General features: G+C 35.4%; 4 protein-coding genes and 1 non-coding gene across 5 annotated transcripts; 2 read left to right on the forward strand and 3 right to left on the reverse strand.

The window, feature by feature from the left end:
- Positions 1-3,635: 3,635 nt before the first annotated feature.
- Positions 3,636-3,707, forward strand: TRNAW-CCA (transfer RNA tryptophan (anticodon CCA)). Its single transcript has one exon. It is a non-coding gene; the product is annotated as a tRNA-Trp (tRNA).
- Positions 3,708-3,849: 142 nt separating this feature from the next.
- Positions 3,850-5,498, forward strand: LOC133795287 (small ribosomal subunit protein mS86 (rPPR1)-like). The gene has a single exon (XM_062232742.1). The coding sequence runs from the start codon at positions 3,976-3,978 to the stop codon at positions 5,161-5,163; it is 1,188 nt and encodes a 395-aa protein (XP_062088726.1). The 5' UTR covers positions 3,850-3,975; the 3' UTR covers positions 5,164-5,498.
- A 191-nt stretch (positions 5,499-5,689) lies between these two features.
- LOC133795288 (cardiolipin synthase (CMP-forming), mitochondrial) lies at positions 5,690-8,165 on the reverse strand. Its single transcript, XM_062232743.1, has 8 exons — positions 7,622-8,165; positions 7,448-7,514; positions 7,293-7,367; positions 7,110-7,161; positions 6,857-6,942; positions 6,592-6,666; positions 6,266-6,360; positions 5,690-6,190 (listed from the first exon to the last, which is right to left on the reverse strand). The coding sequence occupies exons 1-8, from the start codon at positions 8,113-8,115 to the stop codon at positions 6,097-6,099; spliced, it is 1,038 nt and encodes a 345-aa protein (XP_062088727.1). The 5' UTR covers positions 8,116-8,165; the 3' UTR covers positions 5,690-6,096.
- Positions 8,166-9,674: 1,509 nt separating this feature from the next.
- On the reverse strand, positions 9,675-10,518 carry LOC133795291 (uncharacterized). The gene is made up of 2 exons (XM_062232746.1): positions 10,013-10,518; positions 9,675-9,911 (listed from the first exon to the last, which is right to left on the reverse strand). Exon 1 carries the CDS (start codon positions 10,433-10,435, stop codon positions 10,019-10,021), a length of 417 nt encoding a protein of 138 aa, XP_062088730.1. The 5' UTR covers positions 10,436-10,518; the 3' UTR covers positions 9,675-9,911; positions 10,013-10,018.
- Positions 10,519-12,597: 2,079 nt separating this feature from the next.
- On the reverse strand, positions 12,598-20,711 carry LOC133795296 (phospholipase A I). The gene is made up of 18 exons (XM_062232751.1): positions 19,880-20,711; positions 19,185-19,332; positions 18,951-19,029; positions 18,629-18,782; positions 18,324-18,533; positions 17,985-18,230; positions 17,735-17,897; positions 17,399-17,659; positions 17,151-17,272; positions 16,696-16,857; positions 16,371-16,563; positions 16,106-16,242; positions 15,623-15,761; positions 14,981-15,187; positions 14,401-14,872; positions 14,109-14,322; positions 13,931-14,020; positions 12,598-13,268 (listed from the first exon to the last, which is right to left on the reverse strand). Exons 1-18 carry the CDS (start codon positions 20,411-20,413, stop codon positions 12,822-12,824), a joined length of 3,978 nt encoding a protein of 1,325 aa, XP_062088735.1. The 5' UTR covers positions 20,414-20,711; the 3' UTR covers positions 12,598-12,821.
- Positions 20,712-21,072: the final 361 nt, after the last annotated feature.

A 21,072-nucleotide genomic window follows, 5' to 3' on the forward strand; every position in this document is an offset into this window, starting at 1 on the left:
GTCAGAACTTGAGTCTCTGAGTTTGTGCATGATCATAATTGTGCTAGCAACTGTTTAGTAAGCATGCTGAATGCCCTGTTCTTGGATAATTGGCATATGATACATAATGATAGCATTGCTTACTTGTGCATGGTACTGGCTAATTAGTCAAGTTCGGCAGTGGTACTGGGCACTGGTCACATTGTGCTAACTCACTAGTCATGACAACCCTAGTGTGTTTAGTGCAAGCTATGTCGATTGGATTTAATCGACCCTTTGCATTGAATGACTCAAAGAGCATTAATGTAGGACCGACCTCAAGTTCGATGAATATAAACAAGCGTTTATCTAGCCAAGGGCTAGACACTTAGAGCCATTGCAGGAAAGCCTAGGTAACGGTGTTATTACACGGCTATGGGCACTGGGCCCCTAGTGACTTGGTTGTCAGTCACTCAGTAAGGTTTACCAGGACCTCAAAGTGATATTCACTCATCTGATCAGAGTTATGAGCTCTGTATGATCATTTTGATCATTATTTGCATGGCTTTGGACATTGAGGCCCCAGTGACTTGCTTGTTGGTCACTCAGTATGGTTTACCAGAACCTGTTGAAGGTTAGAGGCTTACCCAACAGCCACCCTTCCACTTGAATTAGTGACTCGCTTGTCGGTCACTCAGCATGGTTTATCGGAACCTCAAGTGTTGCGACACTCATCTGATTAGGATTGACTTGATAGTCCTCCAATCAGAAGGCTAGGACTTCTTATCCTGGATACCCCAGCATCTGTTTGAATTCACTTGCATGCTGAATAGAGCTATGAATGCTAGGCATGCCAGATATGATTTGATATCATGATATGACTGTTTATGAGCATATGAGTTTTCTTGCTGGGCTTCGGCTCACGGGTGCTTTGTGGTGCAGGTAAAGGCAAAAGAAAGCTGGACCATCATTGAGTTGGAGAGCTTAGGTGATGACGTGTACATATGCAGCTGCTCGACCAATACTTGGGCGAGGTTTGAAAGTGGAACTAGGGCTGAACCCTGTTTTGCCGCTTAGAACGGCCTGTTGTAAACACTTTCTTGTAATAAACTCTGAAATTATGTTTTTGGGATCCCAATGTATACAGTAAACGTTCTAGTGAAACGTTATACCTTAACCAAAGTTTTTAACCCCTAAACCGCTAGTCATACTTAGTTACACGTTTATGCCCAAACGACTCGATTAGCGAGTTTAGCACTGTTTGCAATGTGCACTGTAGTGGTCCCTAGAGTTGGAGCGTTACAGTTATGCACAAACTTCAATTAATTTATATCTATATTTATATAATATTTACATATATTTTATATAATATTTTAATATTATTATTTTTCTTTATAAGTTTTCTCTCTTCTATTTAATATATATTTATTATTATTATTTTTAATTATTATTTTTTATTTTAATTAATAAAATATGTTTAAATATATAATATTTAAATGGTGTAGAAAAATATTTAAAAATATTGATGTATGATATAATATAAAACTTAGAAGTAAAATAGAAAAAAATATATTTTGGTGAAATATTTAAAAAAAAAATGAGAGAAAATCATGTATTGGAATGGTCTAACAACAAGTCTGAAGAAGAAGTTATATGTGAGTTAATTAATGGGCATTGATGAGATTCCAGCCAATTCTTGATCTTATCAAAATTAGACTTTTTGTTGTAGATGCCTAGATGGGAGAGGAAATATATTGCATTATCTCAATTATTGGCACCACGTATAAATTTATATATAAATATTTATATTTCTAAAATATCGTAATAAAATAGTTTAACATGCACCCCCCATAGGTATACATTAATCTATTGATTGAGGTTGAGTCTCTTAACATTTTATGAACATAGTCGGTTTCGCTTTGATAACAAATAAAAATTACCGAATTTATTCATTTGGTAATCTATGTATTTACAAAGTATTTTTTGGTATTTCTTTTTCAATAATGCATATATGATATTTTAAAATAATACATATTTGTTAACTTATATTTAAATTTGATAAATAAAATATTATCCATATGACCGAACTGTCACGAGTTATATCTATTTATATAATAAGTGTGTAGATAATGGAAATTCTTGGTTTTAACCGTTTTTTATTTTTTTAAGATTAACTTTAACGGAATATTTTTATATTTAACAGAATATTCTTATATTTAACAGTAGTTTCTAAATAATTAGACTTAAATAAAATAAAATAAAAAATAAAAAAAAGATATTTTTGAGATATTTTACAATGATAATTATTTTTAAATAATAAATAATTAAACAAATTAAAATATGATATTTTTGAGATGTTTTACAATGATATTATTTAAAAATAATAAAATCATATGTTTTATAACTTAAATAAACATTTAATTCAACTTAAACTCATTCATTAGAATAATATCATATTAAATATATAATATAATCTACTGTAAATTAGCACCAAATTTTTTTTTTTTTTTAAAACTTGAAAAAAACTTAAATTTAAAATCCATGTATAATATTTAATATTACATTAAACATATAATATATAATCTCTTGTTGTCACTCCCAAATTCATAAACTTAAACAAAATAAATAAATTATTTAATTAAAATACGATATTTATTTCAAAATTTATATAACATTAATATAAATTTAATAAAAATAATTAATAAATTCTATAAATAAAACTAAACAAACGTGCAAATATGCACATTTCTTGTATCTAGTATAATTAAATTTAAATTTGAAACTCAAATAACTGAGAGTAGTTTAATTAAATTAGTAAAATTTTATTAATTAAACTTAAATTTAGAGTGCCAAATATATATCATTTTAAAATAAAAAGTATCAAATATGTATAATTTCAAAATATAAAGTATAAAATAAGTATTATTATAAACACAGAGTACCGAAACGATACTTTATAAAAACACAATGTTACTCTAAAAATTATTTTAAATGTAATATGGAAAAAAACTAAAAAATGTATTAAATATGCAATTATTGGGTATTATTGGCTGTCACTTTTCATATTGAAAATGTATATTAATAGGAAGGTTTTTTTTTTTGGAGAATAAAATAGGAAGGTTGTTTTTGAAAGCATAAAAATTTCGATACACTTTAAATTAGTGTAATATTATAGCCACCACACATTCCACCACTTACTCTTCTAATTCTCAAACACAATGCTGAGAATTCACCCAACCAAAGTGTTGGTGAGCTATACCTATATGTTTGGGAATTTTTGTATATGTATAATAGAGATACCGTTGATTAAAACAATAAAATATTATATTTATTAAGTTATATATTTTAAATTATTTTTAGCTTTTTATTTATTACAAAATACAAAAAAGAAAAGAAAAAACTAAAATATTATAAAAAAATAATTAAGGAAAAATTAATAAAAACAAACGGTTGATTTGGAATCATTCTCCATCCACTATCTTATGAATCCCAAAACCATCACCAATTACAACTAGGTATTTTTGTTTACAAACTATAGAAAAAAACTCATAAACTAATCGAATTTAGAAGAACTCAAGAAACCATCATCACATTATTATGATAATTTATCAGCCAATTATAAATTGAAAATAATAAGATTGAGATATATAACATTTTAAGTTGGATATTAGCACCAAGGATCCGTGGCGCAATGGTAGCGCGTCTGACTCCAGATCAGAAGGTTGCGTGTTCGATTCACGTCGGGTTCAATTCCCCATAATTACCTTGGTTGTTTTGTATTTTTATTTTTTAAATAAAAATAAATAATTCACTTACAAATAACAGCGGCTCATAGAGTGACACGTCACTTAGCAGCACTTGATCGAAACCGACCCTAAAACCCATAACCCCGCAGTCATTTTCTCACACTATTCTTCTTCCTCCTCCCCAACCCCAAAGCTTCTTCTGTGTGCAAAACCCTAGCTTCCAAATCTTTCCTCCATTTCTTCTTAGTCTCAGACCCATTTAACCATAATCATGTCTCTCATCTCTCGCCTCCGTCAAGCTTCCACTTCCCTACGCCGGTTCTCTACTCTGTTATCTCCAGACTCGACCAAACCACTCTCCGCAAAAGAAAAAACTAGGGCGGCTCTTAGCCTCATCAAGTTTGAAAAGAATCCTAGTCGCATCGTCGAGATTTGCAAGGCTGCCTCCCTCACCCCCGAGGCCCCACTGGACCGGATCACTCTCTCAGTCGCCATCACCAAGCTCTCGGAATCGAATCACTTTGAAATCATCCGCGAGTTCCTCGATGACCTCAAGTCCCGCCCCGACCTCAGAACCGAGCGCTTTATTTCACACGCCATGGTTCTGTATGGCCAGGCGAAGATGATCGACCAGGCTATTCAAACATTTAAGCAATGCAATGAACTTGGCGTTGTTCCTTCAGTTAGGATTTTGAACTCTTTGATTTTCGCTTGCATTCTCGCCAAGGATTACAAGGAGGTTAGTCGCGTTTTCGTCGAGTTCCCGAAGGCTTACGGGATCGTACCGAATCGGGATACTTACAACAGGGTGATCCAGGCCTTTTCTGAGTCGGGCTCGACTAGCTCGGCGTACTCGATATTAGCGGAGATGGATAGGAAGAATGTGAAGCCTGATGCGACTACTTTTGGGTGCTTGTTATCTGGGTTTTACTCCGAAGAGCGGTTTGAGGAGGTGGGGAAAGTCTTGACATTGATGGAGAAGTATGGATTGCGTTTAGGGGTGAGTACTTACAACATTAGGATCCATAGTTTGTGTAAATTGAAGAAAGTGGAGGAGGCCAAAGCTTTGTTGGATGGTATGTTATCAAGGGAAATTAAGCCCAATTCCGTCACATATAGCCATTTGATTCATGGGTTTTGTAAAGCAGGGAAATTAGTTGAAGCCAAGAAACTGTTTAGAGAAATGACTCACAAAGGTTGCCAACCTGATAGTAACTGCTATTTTACACTGGTTTACTTCATGTGCCAAGGCAAGGACTTTGATAATGCGTTGGAGATTTCTAAGGAGAGTATTGCGAAGAAATGGGTTCCTAATTTCACCACTATGAAGTCTCTCGTGGATGGGCTAGTGAGTGCTTCGAAAGTAGCAGAGGCAAAGGAGCTTATTTCCCTAATCAAGGAAAATATTAGAGTGAAAGTAGATTTGTGGGATGAAATTGAAGCTGGCTTGCCTCAATGAAGATCATGTGTTTACATGTAATTCCTCTTTAGTTCCGTGAAACCATGAAAGTTGCAATTTTGAATAGAGGAATGTTCTTTCGCGACTAGAGAAACTCTCATGGTTAGATTTGGTAGAATGAGTTGTGGATGAACATTTGCTTACCATCAATGAGAATATATTTTCTGTTTTGATTCTCTCAGGAATTTTTGTATTTTGCTGTGAGTTCTTTATATTCGCCAGGTGAAAATGCCTTTGGCTGAGAAAGGGATTCAGAATGTTTGCTTAGATGTTGCTGAAATAACTATGATGATCATGCAATGAAAACCGAATAAGATCATAATTTATTTATTTTTTATTTTTTTTGCTTGGAAAGGTTATTAGATTTGCAGCTTACCACGTCGATTACCTGTTAAGCTTCGCCAAGAGCATTTGGTTAGATTATGTTAAATTGATACTTGATCTACGTCTCTTTCCTTCTCAATGACATGGTAGAACCATAATTTATCAGCTTTTGTTATCTTATGTGCAAACTTGACAATTAATGAGAAATTTAAAACTATGCAACCCGAATTCCTTTGCAATACTTTAGTTGTGATAGAAAAACATAGTACATATATTAGACATGAAATAGGTAATTATTTGTAATTAGACATGTAAATATATATTTGTAATTATTTTTCCTCAACATCTCTCTCTTGCTATACAAGATCACACATTTTTTGGCATGCGTTTGTTAACAGCCACCAAACAACTTTGTGGTATCAAATGCATGCGATCTTAGTGCAATTATTTGATTGACATGCAATGAGCCAACTTGGATTCCCATCGTCTTTTTCTTGCTCACTGACCTCGAATTCATAGATACCATAGATTGTTTTAATGCCAACCACGTTTTATCATAAACTCGATGTTGTTCGCGGTCTATGCATTTGGTGCACTGGAGATTTTAAACTAGGTTTTCCCAGCTATCAATGCAGATCTTTTCCTCATGTATTGTGCTCCATATGCGGCAGTTGAACCCACAGTTGTTGACGCCACCAGCCAACTGCACCAAATTTGGAAAAGTTGGTGAAATCTCACAACGAAATTACATCAATGAAAAAGAAAGTGGTCTAGTCACCTCAAATATGTGATATATATCTGAGTTACTTGCGTTCCAAAATCTGGTTGAAGAAGGGCCCCAGCAACTAAAATCAACTGGAAGACCGTGTTGAGCTATAATCAAGCATGGTATTTCTCAGTTTTATACACAAGGATTCTTACATCTCATTCAAACATTAGCAACAAAACAATCTATTAGTTTAAACAAAATAGAAGACAAAGTCGTAGTAACCTTCTCATGATTCTAGAAATACAGTTTTAAAGATTCTAGAAGTTAAATCAAGATATCGGTATCCCTAGGCACTACATTATAAGATCAGGAACTGAGGAAAGAACAAATCGTACCTTGCTAATAAATAGTGGCTCGACCTTCTGGGGTTGGGTCCCATCCAAGTTGAAAAAATCATACCAGCTTTTCCACTGCAAATATTTAACAATGCATAATCCAGTTCAGCTTGAAGATTGATATAATTTGTCAACGAGTAATGATATGTGCAACCAAAATATGCACCCAAACAGTGACCATATCTGCTTTTTAAAATAGTGGCCCTCACATACCAAAGGAAATGGAAAAAAAAATCTATATCTTGTAAATTTTTTGCATAATCACCTCCCAGCCCAAGCTACTAGCTCGTTGGTATACAGCACCACCAACGAGGCCGACATCTCGAAAAATAACTAGTCCAACAAGTCCAGCTTCATGACCAAAGATAAAAGTCAACATAAATTTGTCAGAAAATGTAAGAGTAAGCTTATTCTCTCATTAAGAATTGCTGCCACAACCTTATTTTTGCTAATAAGAATACATTATATGCAGCACAAATAACCAATAACGTATGAGAAACTAAAACCAAACCACTTACGGTGAAGAAGATCCTGGTGTACCATAGCCAAAGCAACAGATCCAATAAGAACCTGTATATCATTGTAAAACGATTAATAGTGAAACATATATCAAAGCACTGAGTATAATTATAAATTGAAAACAGGTTGCAGACATAGAATTACACGCAAAAAAAAAAGAATAAAGCTTTACTATCGTTTACCTTGTCAGCTAATGGATCAAGATACGAACCAACAACAGAATTAATCCCCATCTTTCTAGCCATGTACCCATCTAGCTACACAATACAAGATTGAGTATCAAAATCTTTGCTCCCTATCATTATTCATGTAATACAAAAGTACATTGCCTCCATACCCAGTCAGTTGCCCCAGAAATTGCCAAACCCACCATTGCCGAGGTGTACCATTCATTCATAATCATCCTGCATAACACTGTCAATTACAATTCTCACAAAACCAAACTAAATCTTCGCCAATTGTCATTCATACAAATCTATTTAGTAACTTAGTCATAGAGAATGAAGCATACCATCCAAGTACAGGGCCGGAAATTAACCGACTCATGGAGATCACGTTGGGCCAATTCACAAAACTCTCCACAAAACCGCCGGTCCACCGGCTCGAATCGACCGCATTAGTCACGGTCCATTCGGAAGACGCCGAAGCAAAGTCCAATTGAAGAGGAAAACTGGGTCTCCGCCGAAGAAGATGCAAATTCAAGGCTTCAATTTTGCGACGAACGACGGCGTTTCCCCGGAGGTAGAGAGGGGTTGCGGACTGAGAGAGCTTCCATGGCTGTGATGATGAGAGAAATAGCGGGCCCTGAAATGGAATAATCCAATTGGAAAACGGAGAGAGGAATCTAGCAGAAGACTGGGAAGGGAAGCGAAATAGCGGATGGATTAAGGGATTAGTTAGGGGGGCATTAGGGGGACCTGAGATGGAGAAGATTGTGGTTGTGACGAAGCTTCTGGAATTTCTAGGGTTTGTAATTAGAGCCTTGATTGACCTGTAGATCGCCATTAGTGAAGCATTCTCTAGCAGTATTCACTAGTAATAGTATTAGGGAAGAGGAAGAAGACGACATTAGGTTTTTTTGCTGAGGTTTAGTCTTAGGGTCCAGACGACACGTAAGCTGGCTCACGTGTCACGTGTCCAGCTATAGTGCTACCACGTGGATTGATAATAAGGCTGGGGCCCACCTAATCCAGCATTGATAAAATAAAATTATATAAAAAAGGACAAATTACAAAATTTTGGAAAACGACACTATCTCTGTAAACGACGTCATTCGTAAAAACGACAAATTTTCGAGAAAGCGACATCATGAGTTAAAACGACAAAATCAAGATAAAACGACACCGTTTTGGAAACAACATATATTTCTTCAACACGACAACTTCATAATAAAACGACATAATTTGTAGAAAACGACATTTTTTTCTTGTAAAACGGCATGTTTTCAAGAAGAGTCATCCTTTAAAAACGACATTTAGAAATATAAAACGACATAATTCAGAGAAAGCAACATTATTTTGAAAATACATCCTTAAAACGACAAAATTTTAGGGAAAAAAATTAAATCAAGAAAATACGATATTATATTATACAAAATCAATTATATAATAGAAGGAAGGATATTTCATTTTTCTTTATTTTGTTTAGCTTTATTACTATTAATAAAGATAATAATTTTGCTTTTTTGTTTGGTTTTATCGGCTCTTTTTTGAACGAGTGCCCTATATTTAAATTTATTAAAGGTTTTATACTTTTTTTGACACTGTTTTTTTTTTTTTTTTATTATTTTTTTGGACTTTGTATTTTGATAAATTATTTTTTGGACTCTATATTTTGTAAAATGGTTAAAATAGAATTCTAAACCCGATTTTAGTCAATGTTTTCTCAACTAAAATCACAAATAAGTTACCAAACTAACAATTCAGAACAAAAATAAAATAATTCTACTTAAAAAATGGGTTATTATATTTAATTTTTTCTTCATCAAAATTGAATTTAAAATTCTATTTAACTATTTTACAAAATATAAGGTCCAAAAAGTAATTTGTCAAAACAAATAGTCCAAAAAATAATGTGTTAATATTAAAATGCTCCAGTAAAATCTTAAATAGTAAAGATTTGCATAAATATACATCCAAACGTAATTCTTCCCCTCTGAGAAGAGGAAGTTGGTCGGTAGATGGAACTAGTTGACGTCTACCTCTATACAAAGTCGTCGTCAAAATTATGATCAATTGATCTTAAACTAGGTATTATTATTAGTGGACTTGAACTTATCTCCAAATGATTTCTGACTTTCTTTTATTGTAAGATAAAGTTTTTGTGAATTGTGATCGTGGAAGTCACTATGAATAGCTTATTTTATTTGACACTCAACTTAGTTAATGCTAGTAGCAATTACTCAATAAAAATTTTATCTTTGGCTTTGGCACTTAATAAACTTAACTAAAATGACAGATTTTTCGTCAAACTTATCAGAGTTGGAAACATAATAATCATATTGCTGGTTTGTTAGCCAAGCTTAATCAACTTCAATATACAAACAATATTGAACACTCGTAGAATAAGGAATAACAGTGAAACCTTTAGTTTTTATTTTCAGTTTTGCTATTTTTTTTTGTTGATCGATATAATTTTAGCAAACAACCCTGTAACAAAGATTGAAAGAAAATGTACATAACAAGTTCATAGACAATGAACCCTTTGAGTACGTTCTGGCAAGAAATGACAGATAAATCTCTCACAAGACCGAATCTTGATCTATCTAAACTGCCATCGAACCATCATGAGAGAAGAAAAACCTGAAAATAAAGACTCAAACAGTTATTAACGGTGATGCTAGAAGAAGAAGAGGAGAGATCATAAACAATGAAGGATCTTCAGCTCTCTGAGTAGTATAAACCATATTTTAAAGCTCAAAGCTTCTCAAGTCGTCTCTAAGAATCCTGTAATTGAACCCAGGAGCCCCATTTAACCGATTTCTTTCATCAACTTCTGAAGCAGAGCATAAACTCGGAATGAAACTCCAGGAGGTGCTTCTCTGTTTTCTCCTCTTCCAAGTCATAATCATCAAGAACCTGAAACTGGGCCAAGAGTTGTTCCCATTGTTACCACGCCTAGAAGTAGTACTAGAAGCCATATCTAGAATCTGGGGCCCCCTGGGCTTGCCTGAATTTCCATGGCGGTCTAGCTCGAGCTTGGTGAAATACTCGATTTCCTTCCTCACAAGCGATCCTACAGTGCCTCTAGTACCTATTGCGATTGGAGCTGTTGAAGCCATTTTTTCAGAGAACTTGGTGGTTGAGATTTTGGCTTTATATTGCATTTTATTCAGTTTTATAATTGAAGATGACGTAGGAGGCTTCAAGGTGAAGAAAGTGGTGGTCCAAGGTCTTTTTCTTGAGGGGGGTTTCAAGCTCAAGGTTTGCTTTGGAGATAAAGCATCTTTGGTTCCTTGTGTTTTATTTCCAACTTTCTTTTTGGTGGAAAAAAATAACGCTCTAATAGTAATATTTCCCTTTTTTTATTATAATGTAGAGAAATGTTTCAGTGATGATGCTTTTGTTAAAGTGCACAACATGAGTTTCTGCATAATTGGTGCTTTGGTTAAGAAGTGACCCCATGGGGTCATCATATTATTCTAGTGTCTTTTAGAATAAAAGCATGCATATTTTGCGGACAAAACTTTGACTCTTTTGACTATCGCAACCCCATTTGATTGAGCCTTTTGCACACTTAACGCAGTGGACTCTGGATAATGGATCATGATCATGAAAATTTTATAGCATGAAGGAATTTGAAACTCACGAGAAGCATTTTGCTCATGAAGGAATTTAAAAATAATAATAATAATGATAAATAAAAAAAGACAAAAATAGAAAAAAGTGTTTTCTCGTGTCGTGCCTTGAGCCTTGAGAGGTGTCACCAAAGTAAGAGCAGAAAGGTTGCTTGACTGACTACGTTTAAGGTTCGGTGGTTTTTCATATGTCAATTTGGTTCATCTGCTTTAGTTAATGTCTGCTTCCATCCATTGTGGAATAAGTATGAAGGAAGAGCAAGACCACTTTTCTCGACATAATTAGGGTTCGTGTTTACTATTAATCAAAATTCTGTCCTTGTTGGTGTAAGAAATCATTTCCTCATTCAGGCAATGAAACAGTACAACCATTGTCATCTCATACTTGCTGTATGTAAGCAGCTACTATTTTTTCGTCTCTTGTGTGTGTGTATTTTTTTTTTTTTAACTTTTCCCTCTTTAGGGATTTCAATCATTCAATGCATTATAGGGTCCTAAAATTAAATTTGATTCCATCAGTATACAGGAAAAAAGAAAAAGAAAAGATTTTTTTTTCTTTTGAGATTTTTGAAAAGAAATGGCACCTTCATCTTTAACATTGACACTCAAACGTCAAAACATCAATAAAATCCATTCAAAGAAGAGGGGAAAATGCATTACAGCCATTAATTAAATGCGTGCTCTTGCTTGAGTCACCACTTATTTAAAATTATAAGTGGCTGCTTGAACTTTAAGGTAGTCAAGTCAATATTCAAAATTAGATGAAATGACGTTATATATAGTGAATAACTTGCGATAACATACGATGAAATTATTGATATCTTTAGTAGTTTTTTCTCTTAGATATACGTGTGGAAGAAATCTGTTTGTCTCCACAATAGTAAATAAATTATATGACTGTAAATTTTTCTCTTGGAATAAAGTGACCCTGCTTTCTATCTTAAAAAAAATTACAATCAGTGGTTAATCCTTACCTTTCTTCAATCAATAGGTAGGATTGGTGTTGCGGTGCTTTGCTAAAACTCAACCAATTAGGCCAGCAATGAAAAATAGAATTATGGCAAAGCATCAAATTACCTTTCTTATGATGTTTTTACTTTTTCACTTTTATTTTACCGGCTGTAAACAATAATTTATTCTAAACTACTAATAGTTTTATTTTTCCATCCCCTTAATTATTTAGAATTATTAGATATACTATTCAATGTATGACTTTCAGTCTTTCAACATCATTATCAATTTATGAACTATGGTTCTATGTTCTACATGTTTAAGAAATAAAAATATAACTACATATTGTTATCAGTATTCCTTTTATTATAACAAGTTGCCACAATTATTTGCTTAATTCTATAATTTTATAGTTCTAAACTGTCACAGGTTCAGATGCGGTCACCGACTCTACACAGGAAAATTGAAGAAAACAAAGGCATAGATGGATAACAAGTTCTCGTGCCAGCTAAGCAAGGGTCCCACTAATGACTGAACACTTGTACCAGACAAATTATAAGTTAGGAATATTTGCTAATCACAAAAGTCTCAGTAAAGTAGCAAAATCATGTCATGTCATTAGGCCCTTAAACGCAAATAAGTTAAAGATAGCGTGATCAACTTCAAATCAACCCGGTTCAAAGTGATGATTTCCCCTTTTCTTAAAAAAAAAAAGTGATCATGTAACGTGGGAATATAAATAAATAAATAAATAAAAAGCTTCTCATTAAAATATTCAACGTTACATGTTGTAGACTACCTTTTCTTTCTCTTTTTTTGGTTTGGTACGGCCTCAAAACTGAATGTTCTCTCTTATTTTTCTCAAAAAAATATTCACTGTCGGTGTCCTATACTCTCTCTCTCTCTCGCTATGGTTTTGTGTTAATTTTCATTTCCTATTATACGAGATTTATCATCTAAAAAATTACTGTATTGTGGGAAGATGGCATGAATACCTCAATTTGCGATGTGAGGCAAGAGCATGATGTAGAGCAAAGTCCACATTGGCTCCCTCCCGGAACAATGAGTCATACAGTTGGCATACAAACTGTGACAATTCTTCCTCGTCTGTATCCCAAATACCAGTAGAGCGGTCACCATTTTTCTCTGGATCACTATCTTCCCAATCACTGATGGGGCTGACAGGTTCAGTCTCTTCATCTTCACCCTCTTCCTCACCGATTTCAAACTTCCCATTTTCATATTTACTGAATTCCCCAGATTCATTCCATGTGAGCGGTTGTGTCTCAGGAGGCTCAACCGAAGAACATATAACAGCCTTGGCACCCGAGTCTAGAAAAGCCTTAATCAAAGATGCCGTCAGCCCATACATCCCAGTGCAAATTATGATTCTGTCCCTCCAAGCACCGACCTAGAATTATCAAACATATCAATCAAATTAAATTGTGAACTTCATGTAGTCTAACATTACATCTTCAAATAACTAGATGACCGTCTAAATGAAATGTTGTGTTTCCCAGTCAGAACATAAATCAATGGCAATTTTTCAAATATTATGTCTTATTTGCATAGTAATAACCTATAGTGCCTATATTATTTTACCTTAAAAGTCCCAATAATGTGTTTGATCAAGTGGTCATCCGGTCTCTGTTCCAAATGAAAAAGTACAGTACCATATGCTATGAGGCTAGAAGTTTATGGGGTTAGAGGTTTTCCTATTCTACAAGAAAGAAGCACTTCTAAGGAAATTATCAATCTATTTCAAAGTATATCAAAAACAATGCCACTCATAATGTTTATCTTGTTCTTGTACTTGCATTCTATTAATTAATTGATTATATCCTTCGGACAGCTTCTGTTTTAAAAATCTTAGTTCATAGCAGCTTAACTGTGCTCGTGTGAAACTAATACTAATAGATAATTTCTTTGTACTTGAAAACAAAGGGAAAAAACAGCAAAACAAAAGAAAAAACTTGAGCAGAGACTGAATGGTAATGATATCTGAAGCTCGAAATATAGAGAAGCAAAATAAAATTAAATAAATCAATGAGAACCATGAAAAAGTAAACCTACCATCCAACGAACATCCTCGGGTGTTAAGTGCATCGAAGGAACTGTTCTCCGAAACAAGTATGCCCCAATTTCTTGATCATCCTCCATAACCTTCAAATACGACAACAAAGATCAAAATGATACAATTTCAAAAAATCCACCCAATGAAAAGATAAAGGAAGAAAGAGCAAGAAGCTACTTGAGTCTGGCGTCCAATATATCGGTGGACAATGCCTCCAATTTGGAAGTACGGTTTACTTGCAACCAAATCAGAAACAGTTGTAATATTTGCAAGTAGTGATCCAGCTTTTCTGCGGCTCCGCAGCACTGACAATAGACTCCTTTTAACACTTTGTAGGAATTTATCAGCAAGCTCCCCAGGTTCAGCAACCACAAATACATCATTCTGCCAACTACATAAATAGGCAATCAAGAAATTAGAACTAAACAAAAATACCTGCTAAATTCACAAGACAAGGGAGCTTGTTGACCTTAATATTGAACCATGCGAGTCATTTTGAAGAGACAAATGTATAATGCCCACTTGTGCAGAATTCTGTAATTTCTCATGCAACGATTGGACTGGTAAAGAAAGTTGCCGGGGTCCTGCAGGAGACTTCGGTGGTGATGAAGCAGCCTTAACGGATTGACCATCTAAACTTAAAGGTGGCACCATATCAATTCGACCAAGCCTATGAGTTCCAACATCGGGACTAAATAAAAGTGGGCTTGAAGGGAAGCTTCCAGTAAACATAGGTGATGCAAATGGTGTTGGGAATGTTGTCGCAGGGATTGTCTTCACAAATCCTGATATTCCTTGCATAAGGGATAACCGTATCCCGTTCCGTGAACAAAATGACTCAAGTGCACGAGCATGGTGCAAAACTCGTCCAGAATCTGGACTATGTGAAGCTTCAACAAGCAGAATGTTACGTCTCCAACCTAAACATGGGCTTTTTTCACCTTTATCACAGCAGAGGACCGAAAATTAATAAGTTCCAAAGACAAAAAATGTATCCATTAAGGAAAAATTCCATAGAGAGACATTAAAAGAGATATACACACTAATACCAGTACTTGAAGCCTTTGCCTTGGAGAGATACTGAGATCTAAAATTCTCAGATAACTTAGCGTCCTGTTGGAAAGGTAGCAGTAGCCTCTCACAAGCACTCTTAAAGGAAAGAGAATTGTTTTGAACGTATTCATCAACTGCAGCTTCCAACTTTAACCAGACAGCTGGATCAGTCTCATCTAGCTCCATATCACATCGTTCATCAACTGCAGAGGCAAAATTTTTGGCTTTAAAGAATCATTTACTAGTTGAGAATGTTACGTAAATGACAGAAAAGAATAACGGTCCAATTTCTTCAAGCAAAAGAGATTTCTATTCACACTCATGCCCACTAAATAATATAACACTCTGTTAGACACCAAGGGCTAAGAGTTAGTAACAGAGACATACATTAGGTAGTGGGGAGTGTGAAAGATTTTCTAGGTGGCCAGTTATATTTTGTAATAAAGAGTAATGGTTTTGTGAAGTGTAAGAGTCTATATTGAGTATATTTAAATAGGGTAAGGGAGATGAAAAGAGGATCATCCAATGTATTTGTATGAATTTAAGATTAGGAGCAGTCGCTCTTTGAGGAGAGTGATGGTGCTTTATGTGGTGTGTGAATTTATTTGGGTCCTAACACACTCATAATCAATAAGTACCTGGATTAAAACGAAAATACTGTATTTCAGGGAGCATAGGGAGTAATGTGCTTAAAGCTTCCTCTACCCGGTCAACAGAGCATGCACTCTCAATCAAAACTTGGCCAGTATCCAAATAACGCCAACCACCTTTCCGTGCCTGCAATATCAGAGATTTTATAAACTAAAAAACTTGAAAGAATACAACTGTTGATCTAAGTGAAATACTTTGTAAGTTTGACACACTTGTATCCAACACCATTTGTGATTTGGTACATTAACAAAGAGAAGAATGCCATTTCTGATCATTTAATAGTTCTTTTAAGTACCCAAAAAAAAATAGTTCTTTCAAGTAATTTTACAATCTTCTCTCAGCTTCTGGTTAAAAATCATGCTGAGTGAACTCTTCTAATTATCAAAAGAAGAGCAATCTCCCAGAAGATCATTTCGATAATTTGTGAGTGTGTGCATGCGCGCAAGTTTGTGTGTGTGAAAGAGAGAGACCTTTGTTGGTACTGAGCCGCACCCAATGGAAACAAGGCAATCAATTCTTGTATCAGGCCATAAAAGTTGTGCTTCTCTTATGGCAAAGATTGTAGGATTGTTTGCCACTATTGCACCATCTTGCCAACGATTTACATCTATAGAAATTGCAGGGTTTTAACGAAAAATCAGTATAAGGAGAAAATTTAGTCCCATCAACTTTGAAAAGAAAAAAAAACTTTGACAAAAAAGTGAGGTCCATTTCAACAAAAATAAAATAAAATACCATCCGAGTAATCATCAAGATAGTACGGTGCAGCAGATGACGCTCGTATAGCTTGCCATACTTGATGTTTACAGCTTCCTATAAAAGCACTGCGCTTATAGCCAACTTGAGCACCTGTAGTAGGTGATCCTAAAATACTGATGGCTGAACTCTCTGAACTTGCAAGAGGAATTTCTGGTGTTCCAGCAGGGTACTCAAGTAGATACCATAAAAAGCAAGGAAAAAAATATATTTAATTAACTGGGTACAGCTGCCATAACTCAGTGCAAAAGAATACCAGTTAAACCATAAAGAAACAACTTCCTGCAAAATGAATTCTGAGTACCTGATAATTACGGAATACAAAAGGCTGAGCTGGCATCACGCTCACCAATGTAGACACAGCAAAAACCTTTGGAACATTTCTCACAGCAGACTCTATTAACAGATCTCCATCCTCATCAGCACACATTTCCTTCAACAACCTCTCAAATTGATCGGCACTGTGCTGCAAGGAAATGTGCATGAGGAATATAACAAATAATGAAATAAAAAATGCCACAGCCTTGTTCGAGCAATGATTTGGCTTCACCCCCTAAAACCTCACATCTTATAAAATCAAGGAAATATGCGATGTGTTGAACAATAAAGATTATGTTATAGTTTCATCAAACTATTTGTAGAATTGGCCATCAAAGCTTATGAAATTTCTTAATGTTTATATTTAAAATAAATAAATAAAGATGAGAGAAACAGAAAAGGGAGACTGAGAAGGTATTTGTAATAAACTATGATACGCACTTTAGATCCATGTACAACTACCCTAAAACTCTGCGATGAGCTTTTGTAAAGTTGATCCAACTTCTCTCTCCAAGTTGCAGCCTCATTATCCTTTGGCACAGAATCAGCAAATACAAGTTTTCCTAAAAATCCAATATTCAAGTAGAGGAAATAAAGTTAGAGAACGAAAAATTATATTTAAGAAAGAAAAAAAGGCGGAGGTTGGGGTAGTGTAGCATCTATGCTTATTATACATCCACTATACTTACCAAGATTTTTGTATATTTCTTCACATTGAGCTAATGTCATCAGCTTGATGCCAAGGGCAACAGCAAGCATGCCACCCGTTGATGTGCCACATATGAGGTCAAACAACTCGTGTATTTGTTTTCCAGTGCCTTTCTCAATCTCTTTAAGAATCTGAACAGTTGCCAGACCTTTCATGCCACCACCATCCATTGAGAGTATGCGCAGCCCTTGTTTTGGCACCTGTCTTCCTCTTATAGCACGCCGTAGATTTTCATTCTCCCCTACAAATTCGTGACATTAATACAGCTATCACACTAATAGTGAAAAAAAAAATTGATTAGACCTAGGAGACTAACCAAGAATTGCCAAAGCACGAGCCGCGGCTTTGCTCACACGAGGCTCAGATGCAACTGTTAATCGCAGCAGAAGTTCTCGCAGACTTTCAGATGTAACCAGAAGACGGCGATTTTCAAAACAGAAGGCCAGATTTCCAACAGCTAGCAATGCTAATCTTTGTACCTGATGGCAAAGAAACCCAAACTATTAAATTAGAGCATAGCAGAAGTGATTAGATCTCTACATTATAAGGGAAAATAGAGAACTTGCCTCTGGATTTTTGTGGGCACATAAAACTTTTAGTGACTTCAATACATCCTTGGTCAACATTTTCTGAGAGACATTATCAGATGCAAACGCCAGCTTCACTACAACTTGCAATACAGAAATTACTTCCTCCCTCGAAATAGACTTCAGCACTGTTTCAATGGGTTGCATGATGTCAGATTTCATCAACTGCATTGCAATAGATACATCTGCAGCAAGAGATGAAAGAGCAGAACAGGCTTGTTCAACCTGCCATATGAAAGAGTCATTTAGACTGTACCTTCGTAGCAGAGTAAACAAATCATAAGTAACTACACATGATAGCTAGAAATACCAACATACCACATGACGATCATCACCAGTTATCATACTTATAAGCTGCCGCACTGCATTCTCATCTTTACCAACAACTGCACGGTTACCTTGGTCTTGCATTATCTTTGCAAGTGCAGATGCTAGCAAAGGGTGATGGCAAGATGAAAACCGGAATATAAGAGAAAAGAAGGCACTTAGCTTATGCCTCGATGCAACAAAGTAGGAAACATTTTCCATCTGCATTACCACAGAGATGAATATAAACATTTTAATATCAGTACTTGGATAGTTCATGATACCAACGCTGTCACCAGTATTGCATTTAATACTACCTCAATATGCACATTCACTGATCTTAAATTATCATCTGCCACAATCCTGATGTTGGCAAGAGACAAATGCCGAAGTTTGTGAAGGGGCAGGATTTCAGGAAGAAATTCAAGAGGATTACCAAATAGCCTAAGAACCCGTAACTCAGCCATAGCTCTGTCACAAAACTGGAGAAAACCATTAGGCCCAGTAAAATATTAAAGGCTCCAAAAGCATTGCTGAAATGAAAAATAGAACAATGTACAAACTAACAATGTATGTTAAAAGAAATGGAACAATGTATAGGCGAATACATGTATTTTAAATCACTGAATAAAAAATGACCTGAAATCAAGGAGGGGCCGAACAAGTTTGTTGTGTTCCAATGATAACTCCACCAAACCAACACACTGTCTCAGTTCTACTGCTTGATTTCAATCAAAACAAAGAGAAAAGAAGCTCAGATAAACTCGCAACCCTCAAACTGTAAAGCAATTTTAGTTTAACCAGTAATGACAAGATACCATATTCACAATAAATTTTAAAATTTATAAGACAAATAAAAAATATCATGCTTACCAGGTACTGAAACCAACATGTTACTGTCCACTCTCAGAACTTTTAAGCTCTTCAACTCACCAAGCTCAGGGGGTAAAAGTGATAGTCTGTTGTTATCAAGGTAAAGCTTCTCAAGAAGTGGCAAGCGAGTGATCTCAACTGGCAACACCTATCAGTAGTTATTCAAGCAGTAAAGATGAGAATCTTTAAACTCACCAATAGCAAAGCTCTAGTAGCTATCCCCAAAATCAAAAGTTCCTTACTGCGCTCCCTGGAACTATACTAGGTGATACCACTCAAATAATATTATGATAGAAGTTCTAAAATCAGTTTGTATAATCTACGCCTAGTATCGCTGAATTAGAATTTACAATATCTAAATTAAATATTAAGTAGATACGACAATTAGAATATAGAAGACTGTAATCAATTTTTTTTACTACAGAAGCCAATAAATTAAACCTATAAGCCCAAAAAAGAAAAAGAAGACAGAAGGGATTTGCACATTAAAAAGAACACAGAACAGAAAGGAAAAAAACTTTCTGCTACATTTATGATGAAAACTGAAAATAGCAAATCTAGTTTTTTTTCTTACGAGACTCAGTCAAGTGCAGGCTGCTAATTTGTTCTCGTTATATGATCCCTCTCCATATGAATTAGATGCCATTAATTCCCATCAACGAGATATAAAATCTGGTAAGAAATTAAAGACTCACCGACAAACCACAACTACAAAGACTAAGCAAAGTGACGGCCTTCCAATGCTCGCCGCAACCTGATACACCGTCCCCAACTCCGGGCAGTTTTGAAGTAAATTCGGAGCGCAACAAGCGCGTCAAAACCCCAGTGCCATCGCTCTGCTGGCCTGAGCCGGCTGTCTTGTTCAAAGTGACGGCCCGCAACGGTTCTCTCCTCTTCACCACCTTCATATCAACACCTACATTTCCTTCCTCCTCATCGGTCCTCAACTCAACAATCACCGTGTCCTGCGGCATCGGCAGTGCCACCATTAGTTGCGACTGGAGCCTAAGCGCGACCTGATCCTCATCATCACCAGCCGACCAATCCAAATCGATCCGAAACCCCAGTTCCTGATCTTGAGACAGTACAGACGACGACGAAGATGGGGATAAGGACGACGACGAAGACGAGGATGTACGTCCAGGATTCTCCGCCGGCTCATCCGAGCCGTAGTTCAGAATGAGATGGAAGACCTCTGACGGCCTCTTCCAGCCCAATCCCCAAGACATTGTGACCGAAACAAATTTAGAGTCACAATTCGGCAACAATCTGACTGACCTAAAGGCCGCGAATTGAGGCGGCGAAGCATTTATTTTACAGGAGGCGTAAGCGTGATCATGGCAGTGTTTGTATCAGGAGGGATGGTTTGAGATGTAAAATAATGCGACGATCGTGGTGCAGAAGAAGAGGAGTGATGATCTAGGGCTAGGATTTGATGAAGAAGACTAGGAGATCAATGGCGGAGTAGAGCAGACTCCGCACCAACCAAGAGCCTGGAGTTCTGAAACCAACGATTTATAAACATTTTTATGGTTCAAAGTGCAATTTCGTTACCCGGAATTTTTTATTATAATTATTTATTAAATGCTATTTTTTTTAATTGAGTTTCTAAAGTAAATTTCAAAAGTGCAATATGTGTATCACAACTTTATCTTGATTACTTTACTTCTTTTTTTTTTGGTAAAATTACTTATTTCCATTAAAATATACATAAATAAAATATAAAATTTAATGGGTGTTTGCAAGTTATTGGTTGTGTAATTACTAATTATTAAACATTAATTATACATATTTTAAAATACAAGGGATGTCATTACATTTGAAAATCTATTATCATTTTTGGTAATAATATTTATGGCATACTTGAAATTTATTATCTAATTAATTG

This window comes from Humulus lupulus, chromosome 8 (assembly GCF_963169125.1).
Source record: "Humulus lupulus chromosome 8, drHumLupu1.1, whole genome shotgun sequence".
Taxonomy (NCBI): Eukaryota; Viridiplantae; Streptophyta; class Magnoliopsida; order Rosales; family Cannabaceae; genus Humulus; species Humulus lupulus.

What these genes read in the sequence shown, in the direction of transcription:
- LOC133795287 (XM_062232742.1), top strand. Translation starts at nt 3,976, where the DNA reads ATGTCTCTCATCTCTCGCCTCCGTCAAGCTTCCACTTCCCTACGCCGG.
- LOC133795288 (XM_062232743.1), bottom strand. Translation starts at nt 8,115, where the DNA reads ATGGCGATCTACAGGTCAATCAAGGCTCTAATTACAAACCCTAGAAAT. An exon ending in TTTCTGGGGCAACTGACTGG is followed by an intron (nt 7,368 to 7,447) that starts GTATGGAGGCAA and finishes TGTATTGTGTAG; the next exon opens with CTAGATGGGTACATGGCTAG. An exon ending in CTAGTAGCTTGGGCTGGGAG is followed by an intron (nt 6,667 to 6,856) that starts GTGATTATGCAA and finishes AAATATTTGCAG; the next exon opens with TGGAAAAGCTGGTATGATTT.
- LOC133795291 (XM_062232746.1), bottom strand. Translation starts at nt 10,435, where the DNA reads ATGCAATATAAAGCCAAAATCTCAACCACCAAGTTCTCTGAAAAAATG.
- LOC133795296 (XM_062232751.1), bottom strand. Translation starts at nt 20,413, where the DNA reads ATGTCTTGGGGATTGGGCTGGAAGAGGCCGTCAGAGGTCTTCCATCTC. An exon ending in TTTGTAGTTGTGGTTTGTCG is followed by an intron (nt 19,333 to 19,879) that starts GTGAGTCTTTAA and finishes AACTACTGATAG; the next exon opens with GTGTTGCCAGTTGAGATCAC. An exon ending in TCTTGATGATTACTCGGATG is followed by an intron (nt 16,243 to 16,370) that starts GTATTTTATTTT and finishes CAATTTCTATAG; the next exon opens with ATGTAAATCGTTGGCAAGAT.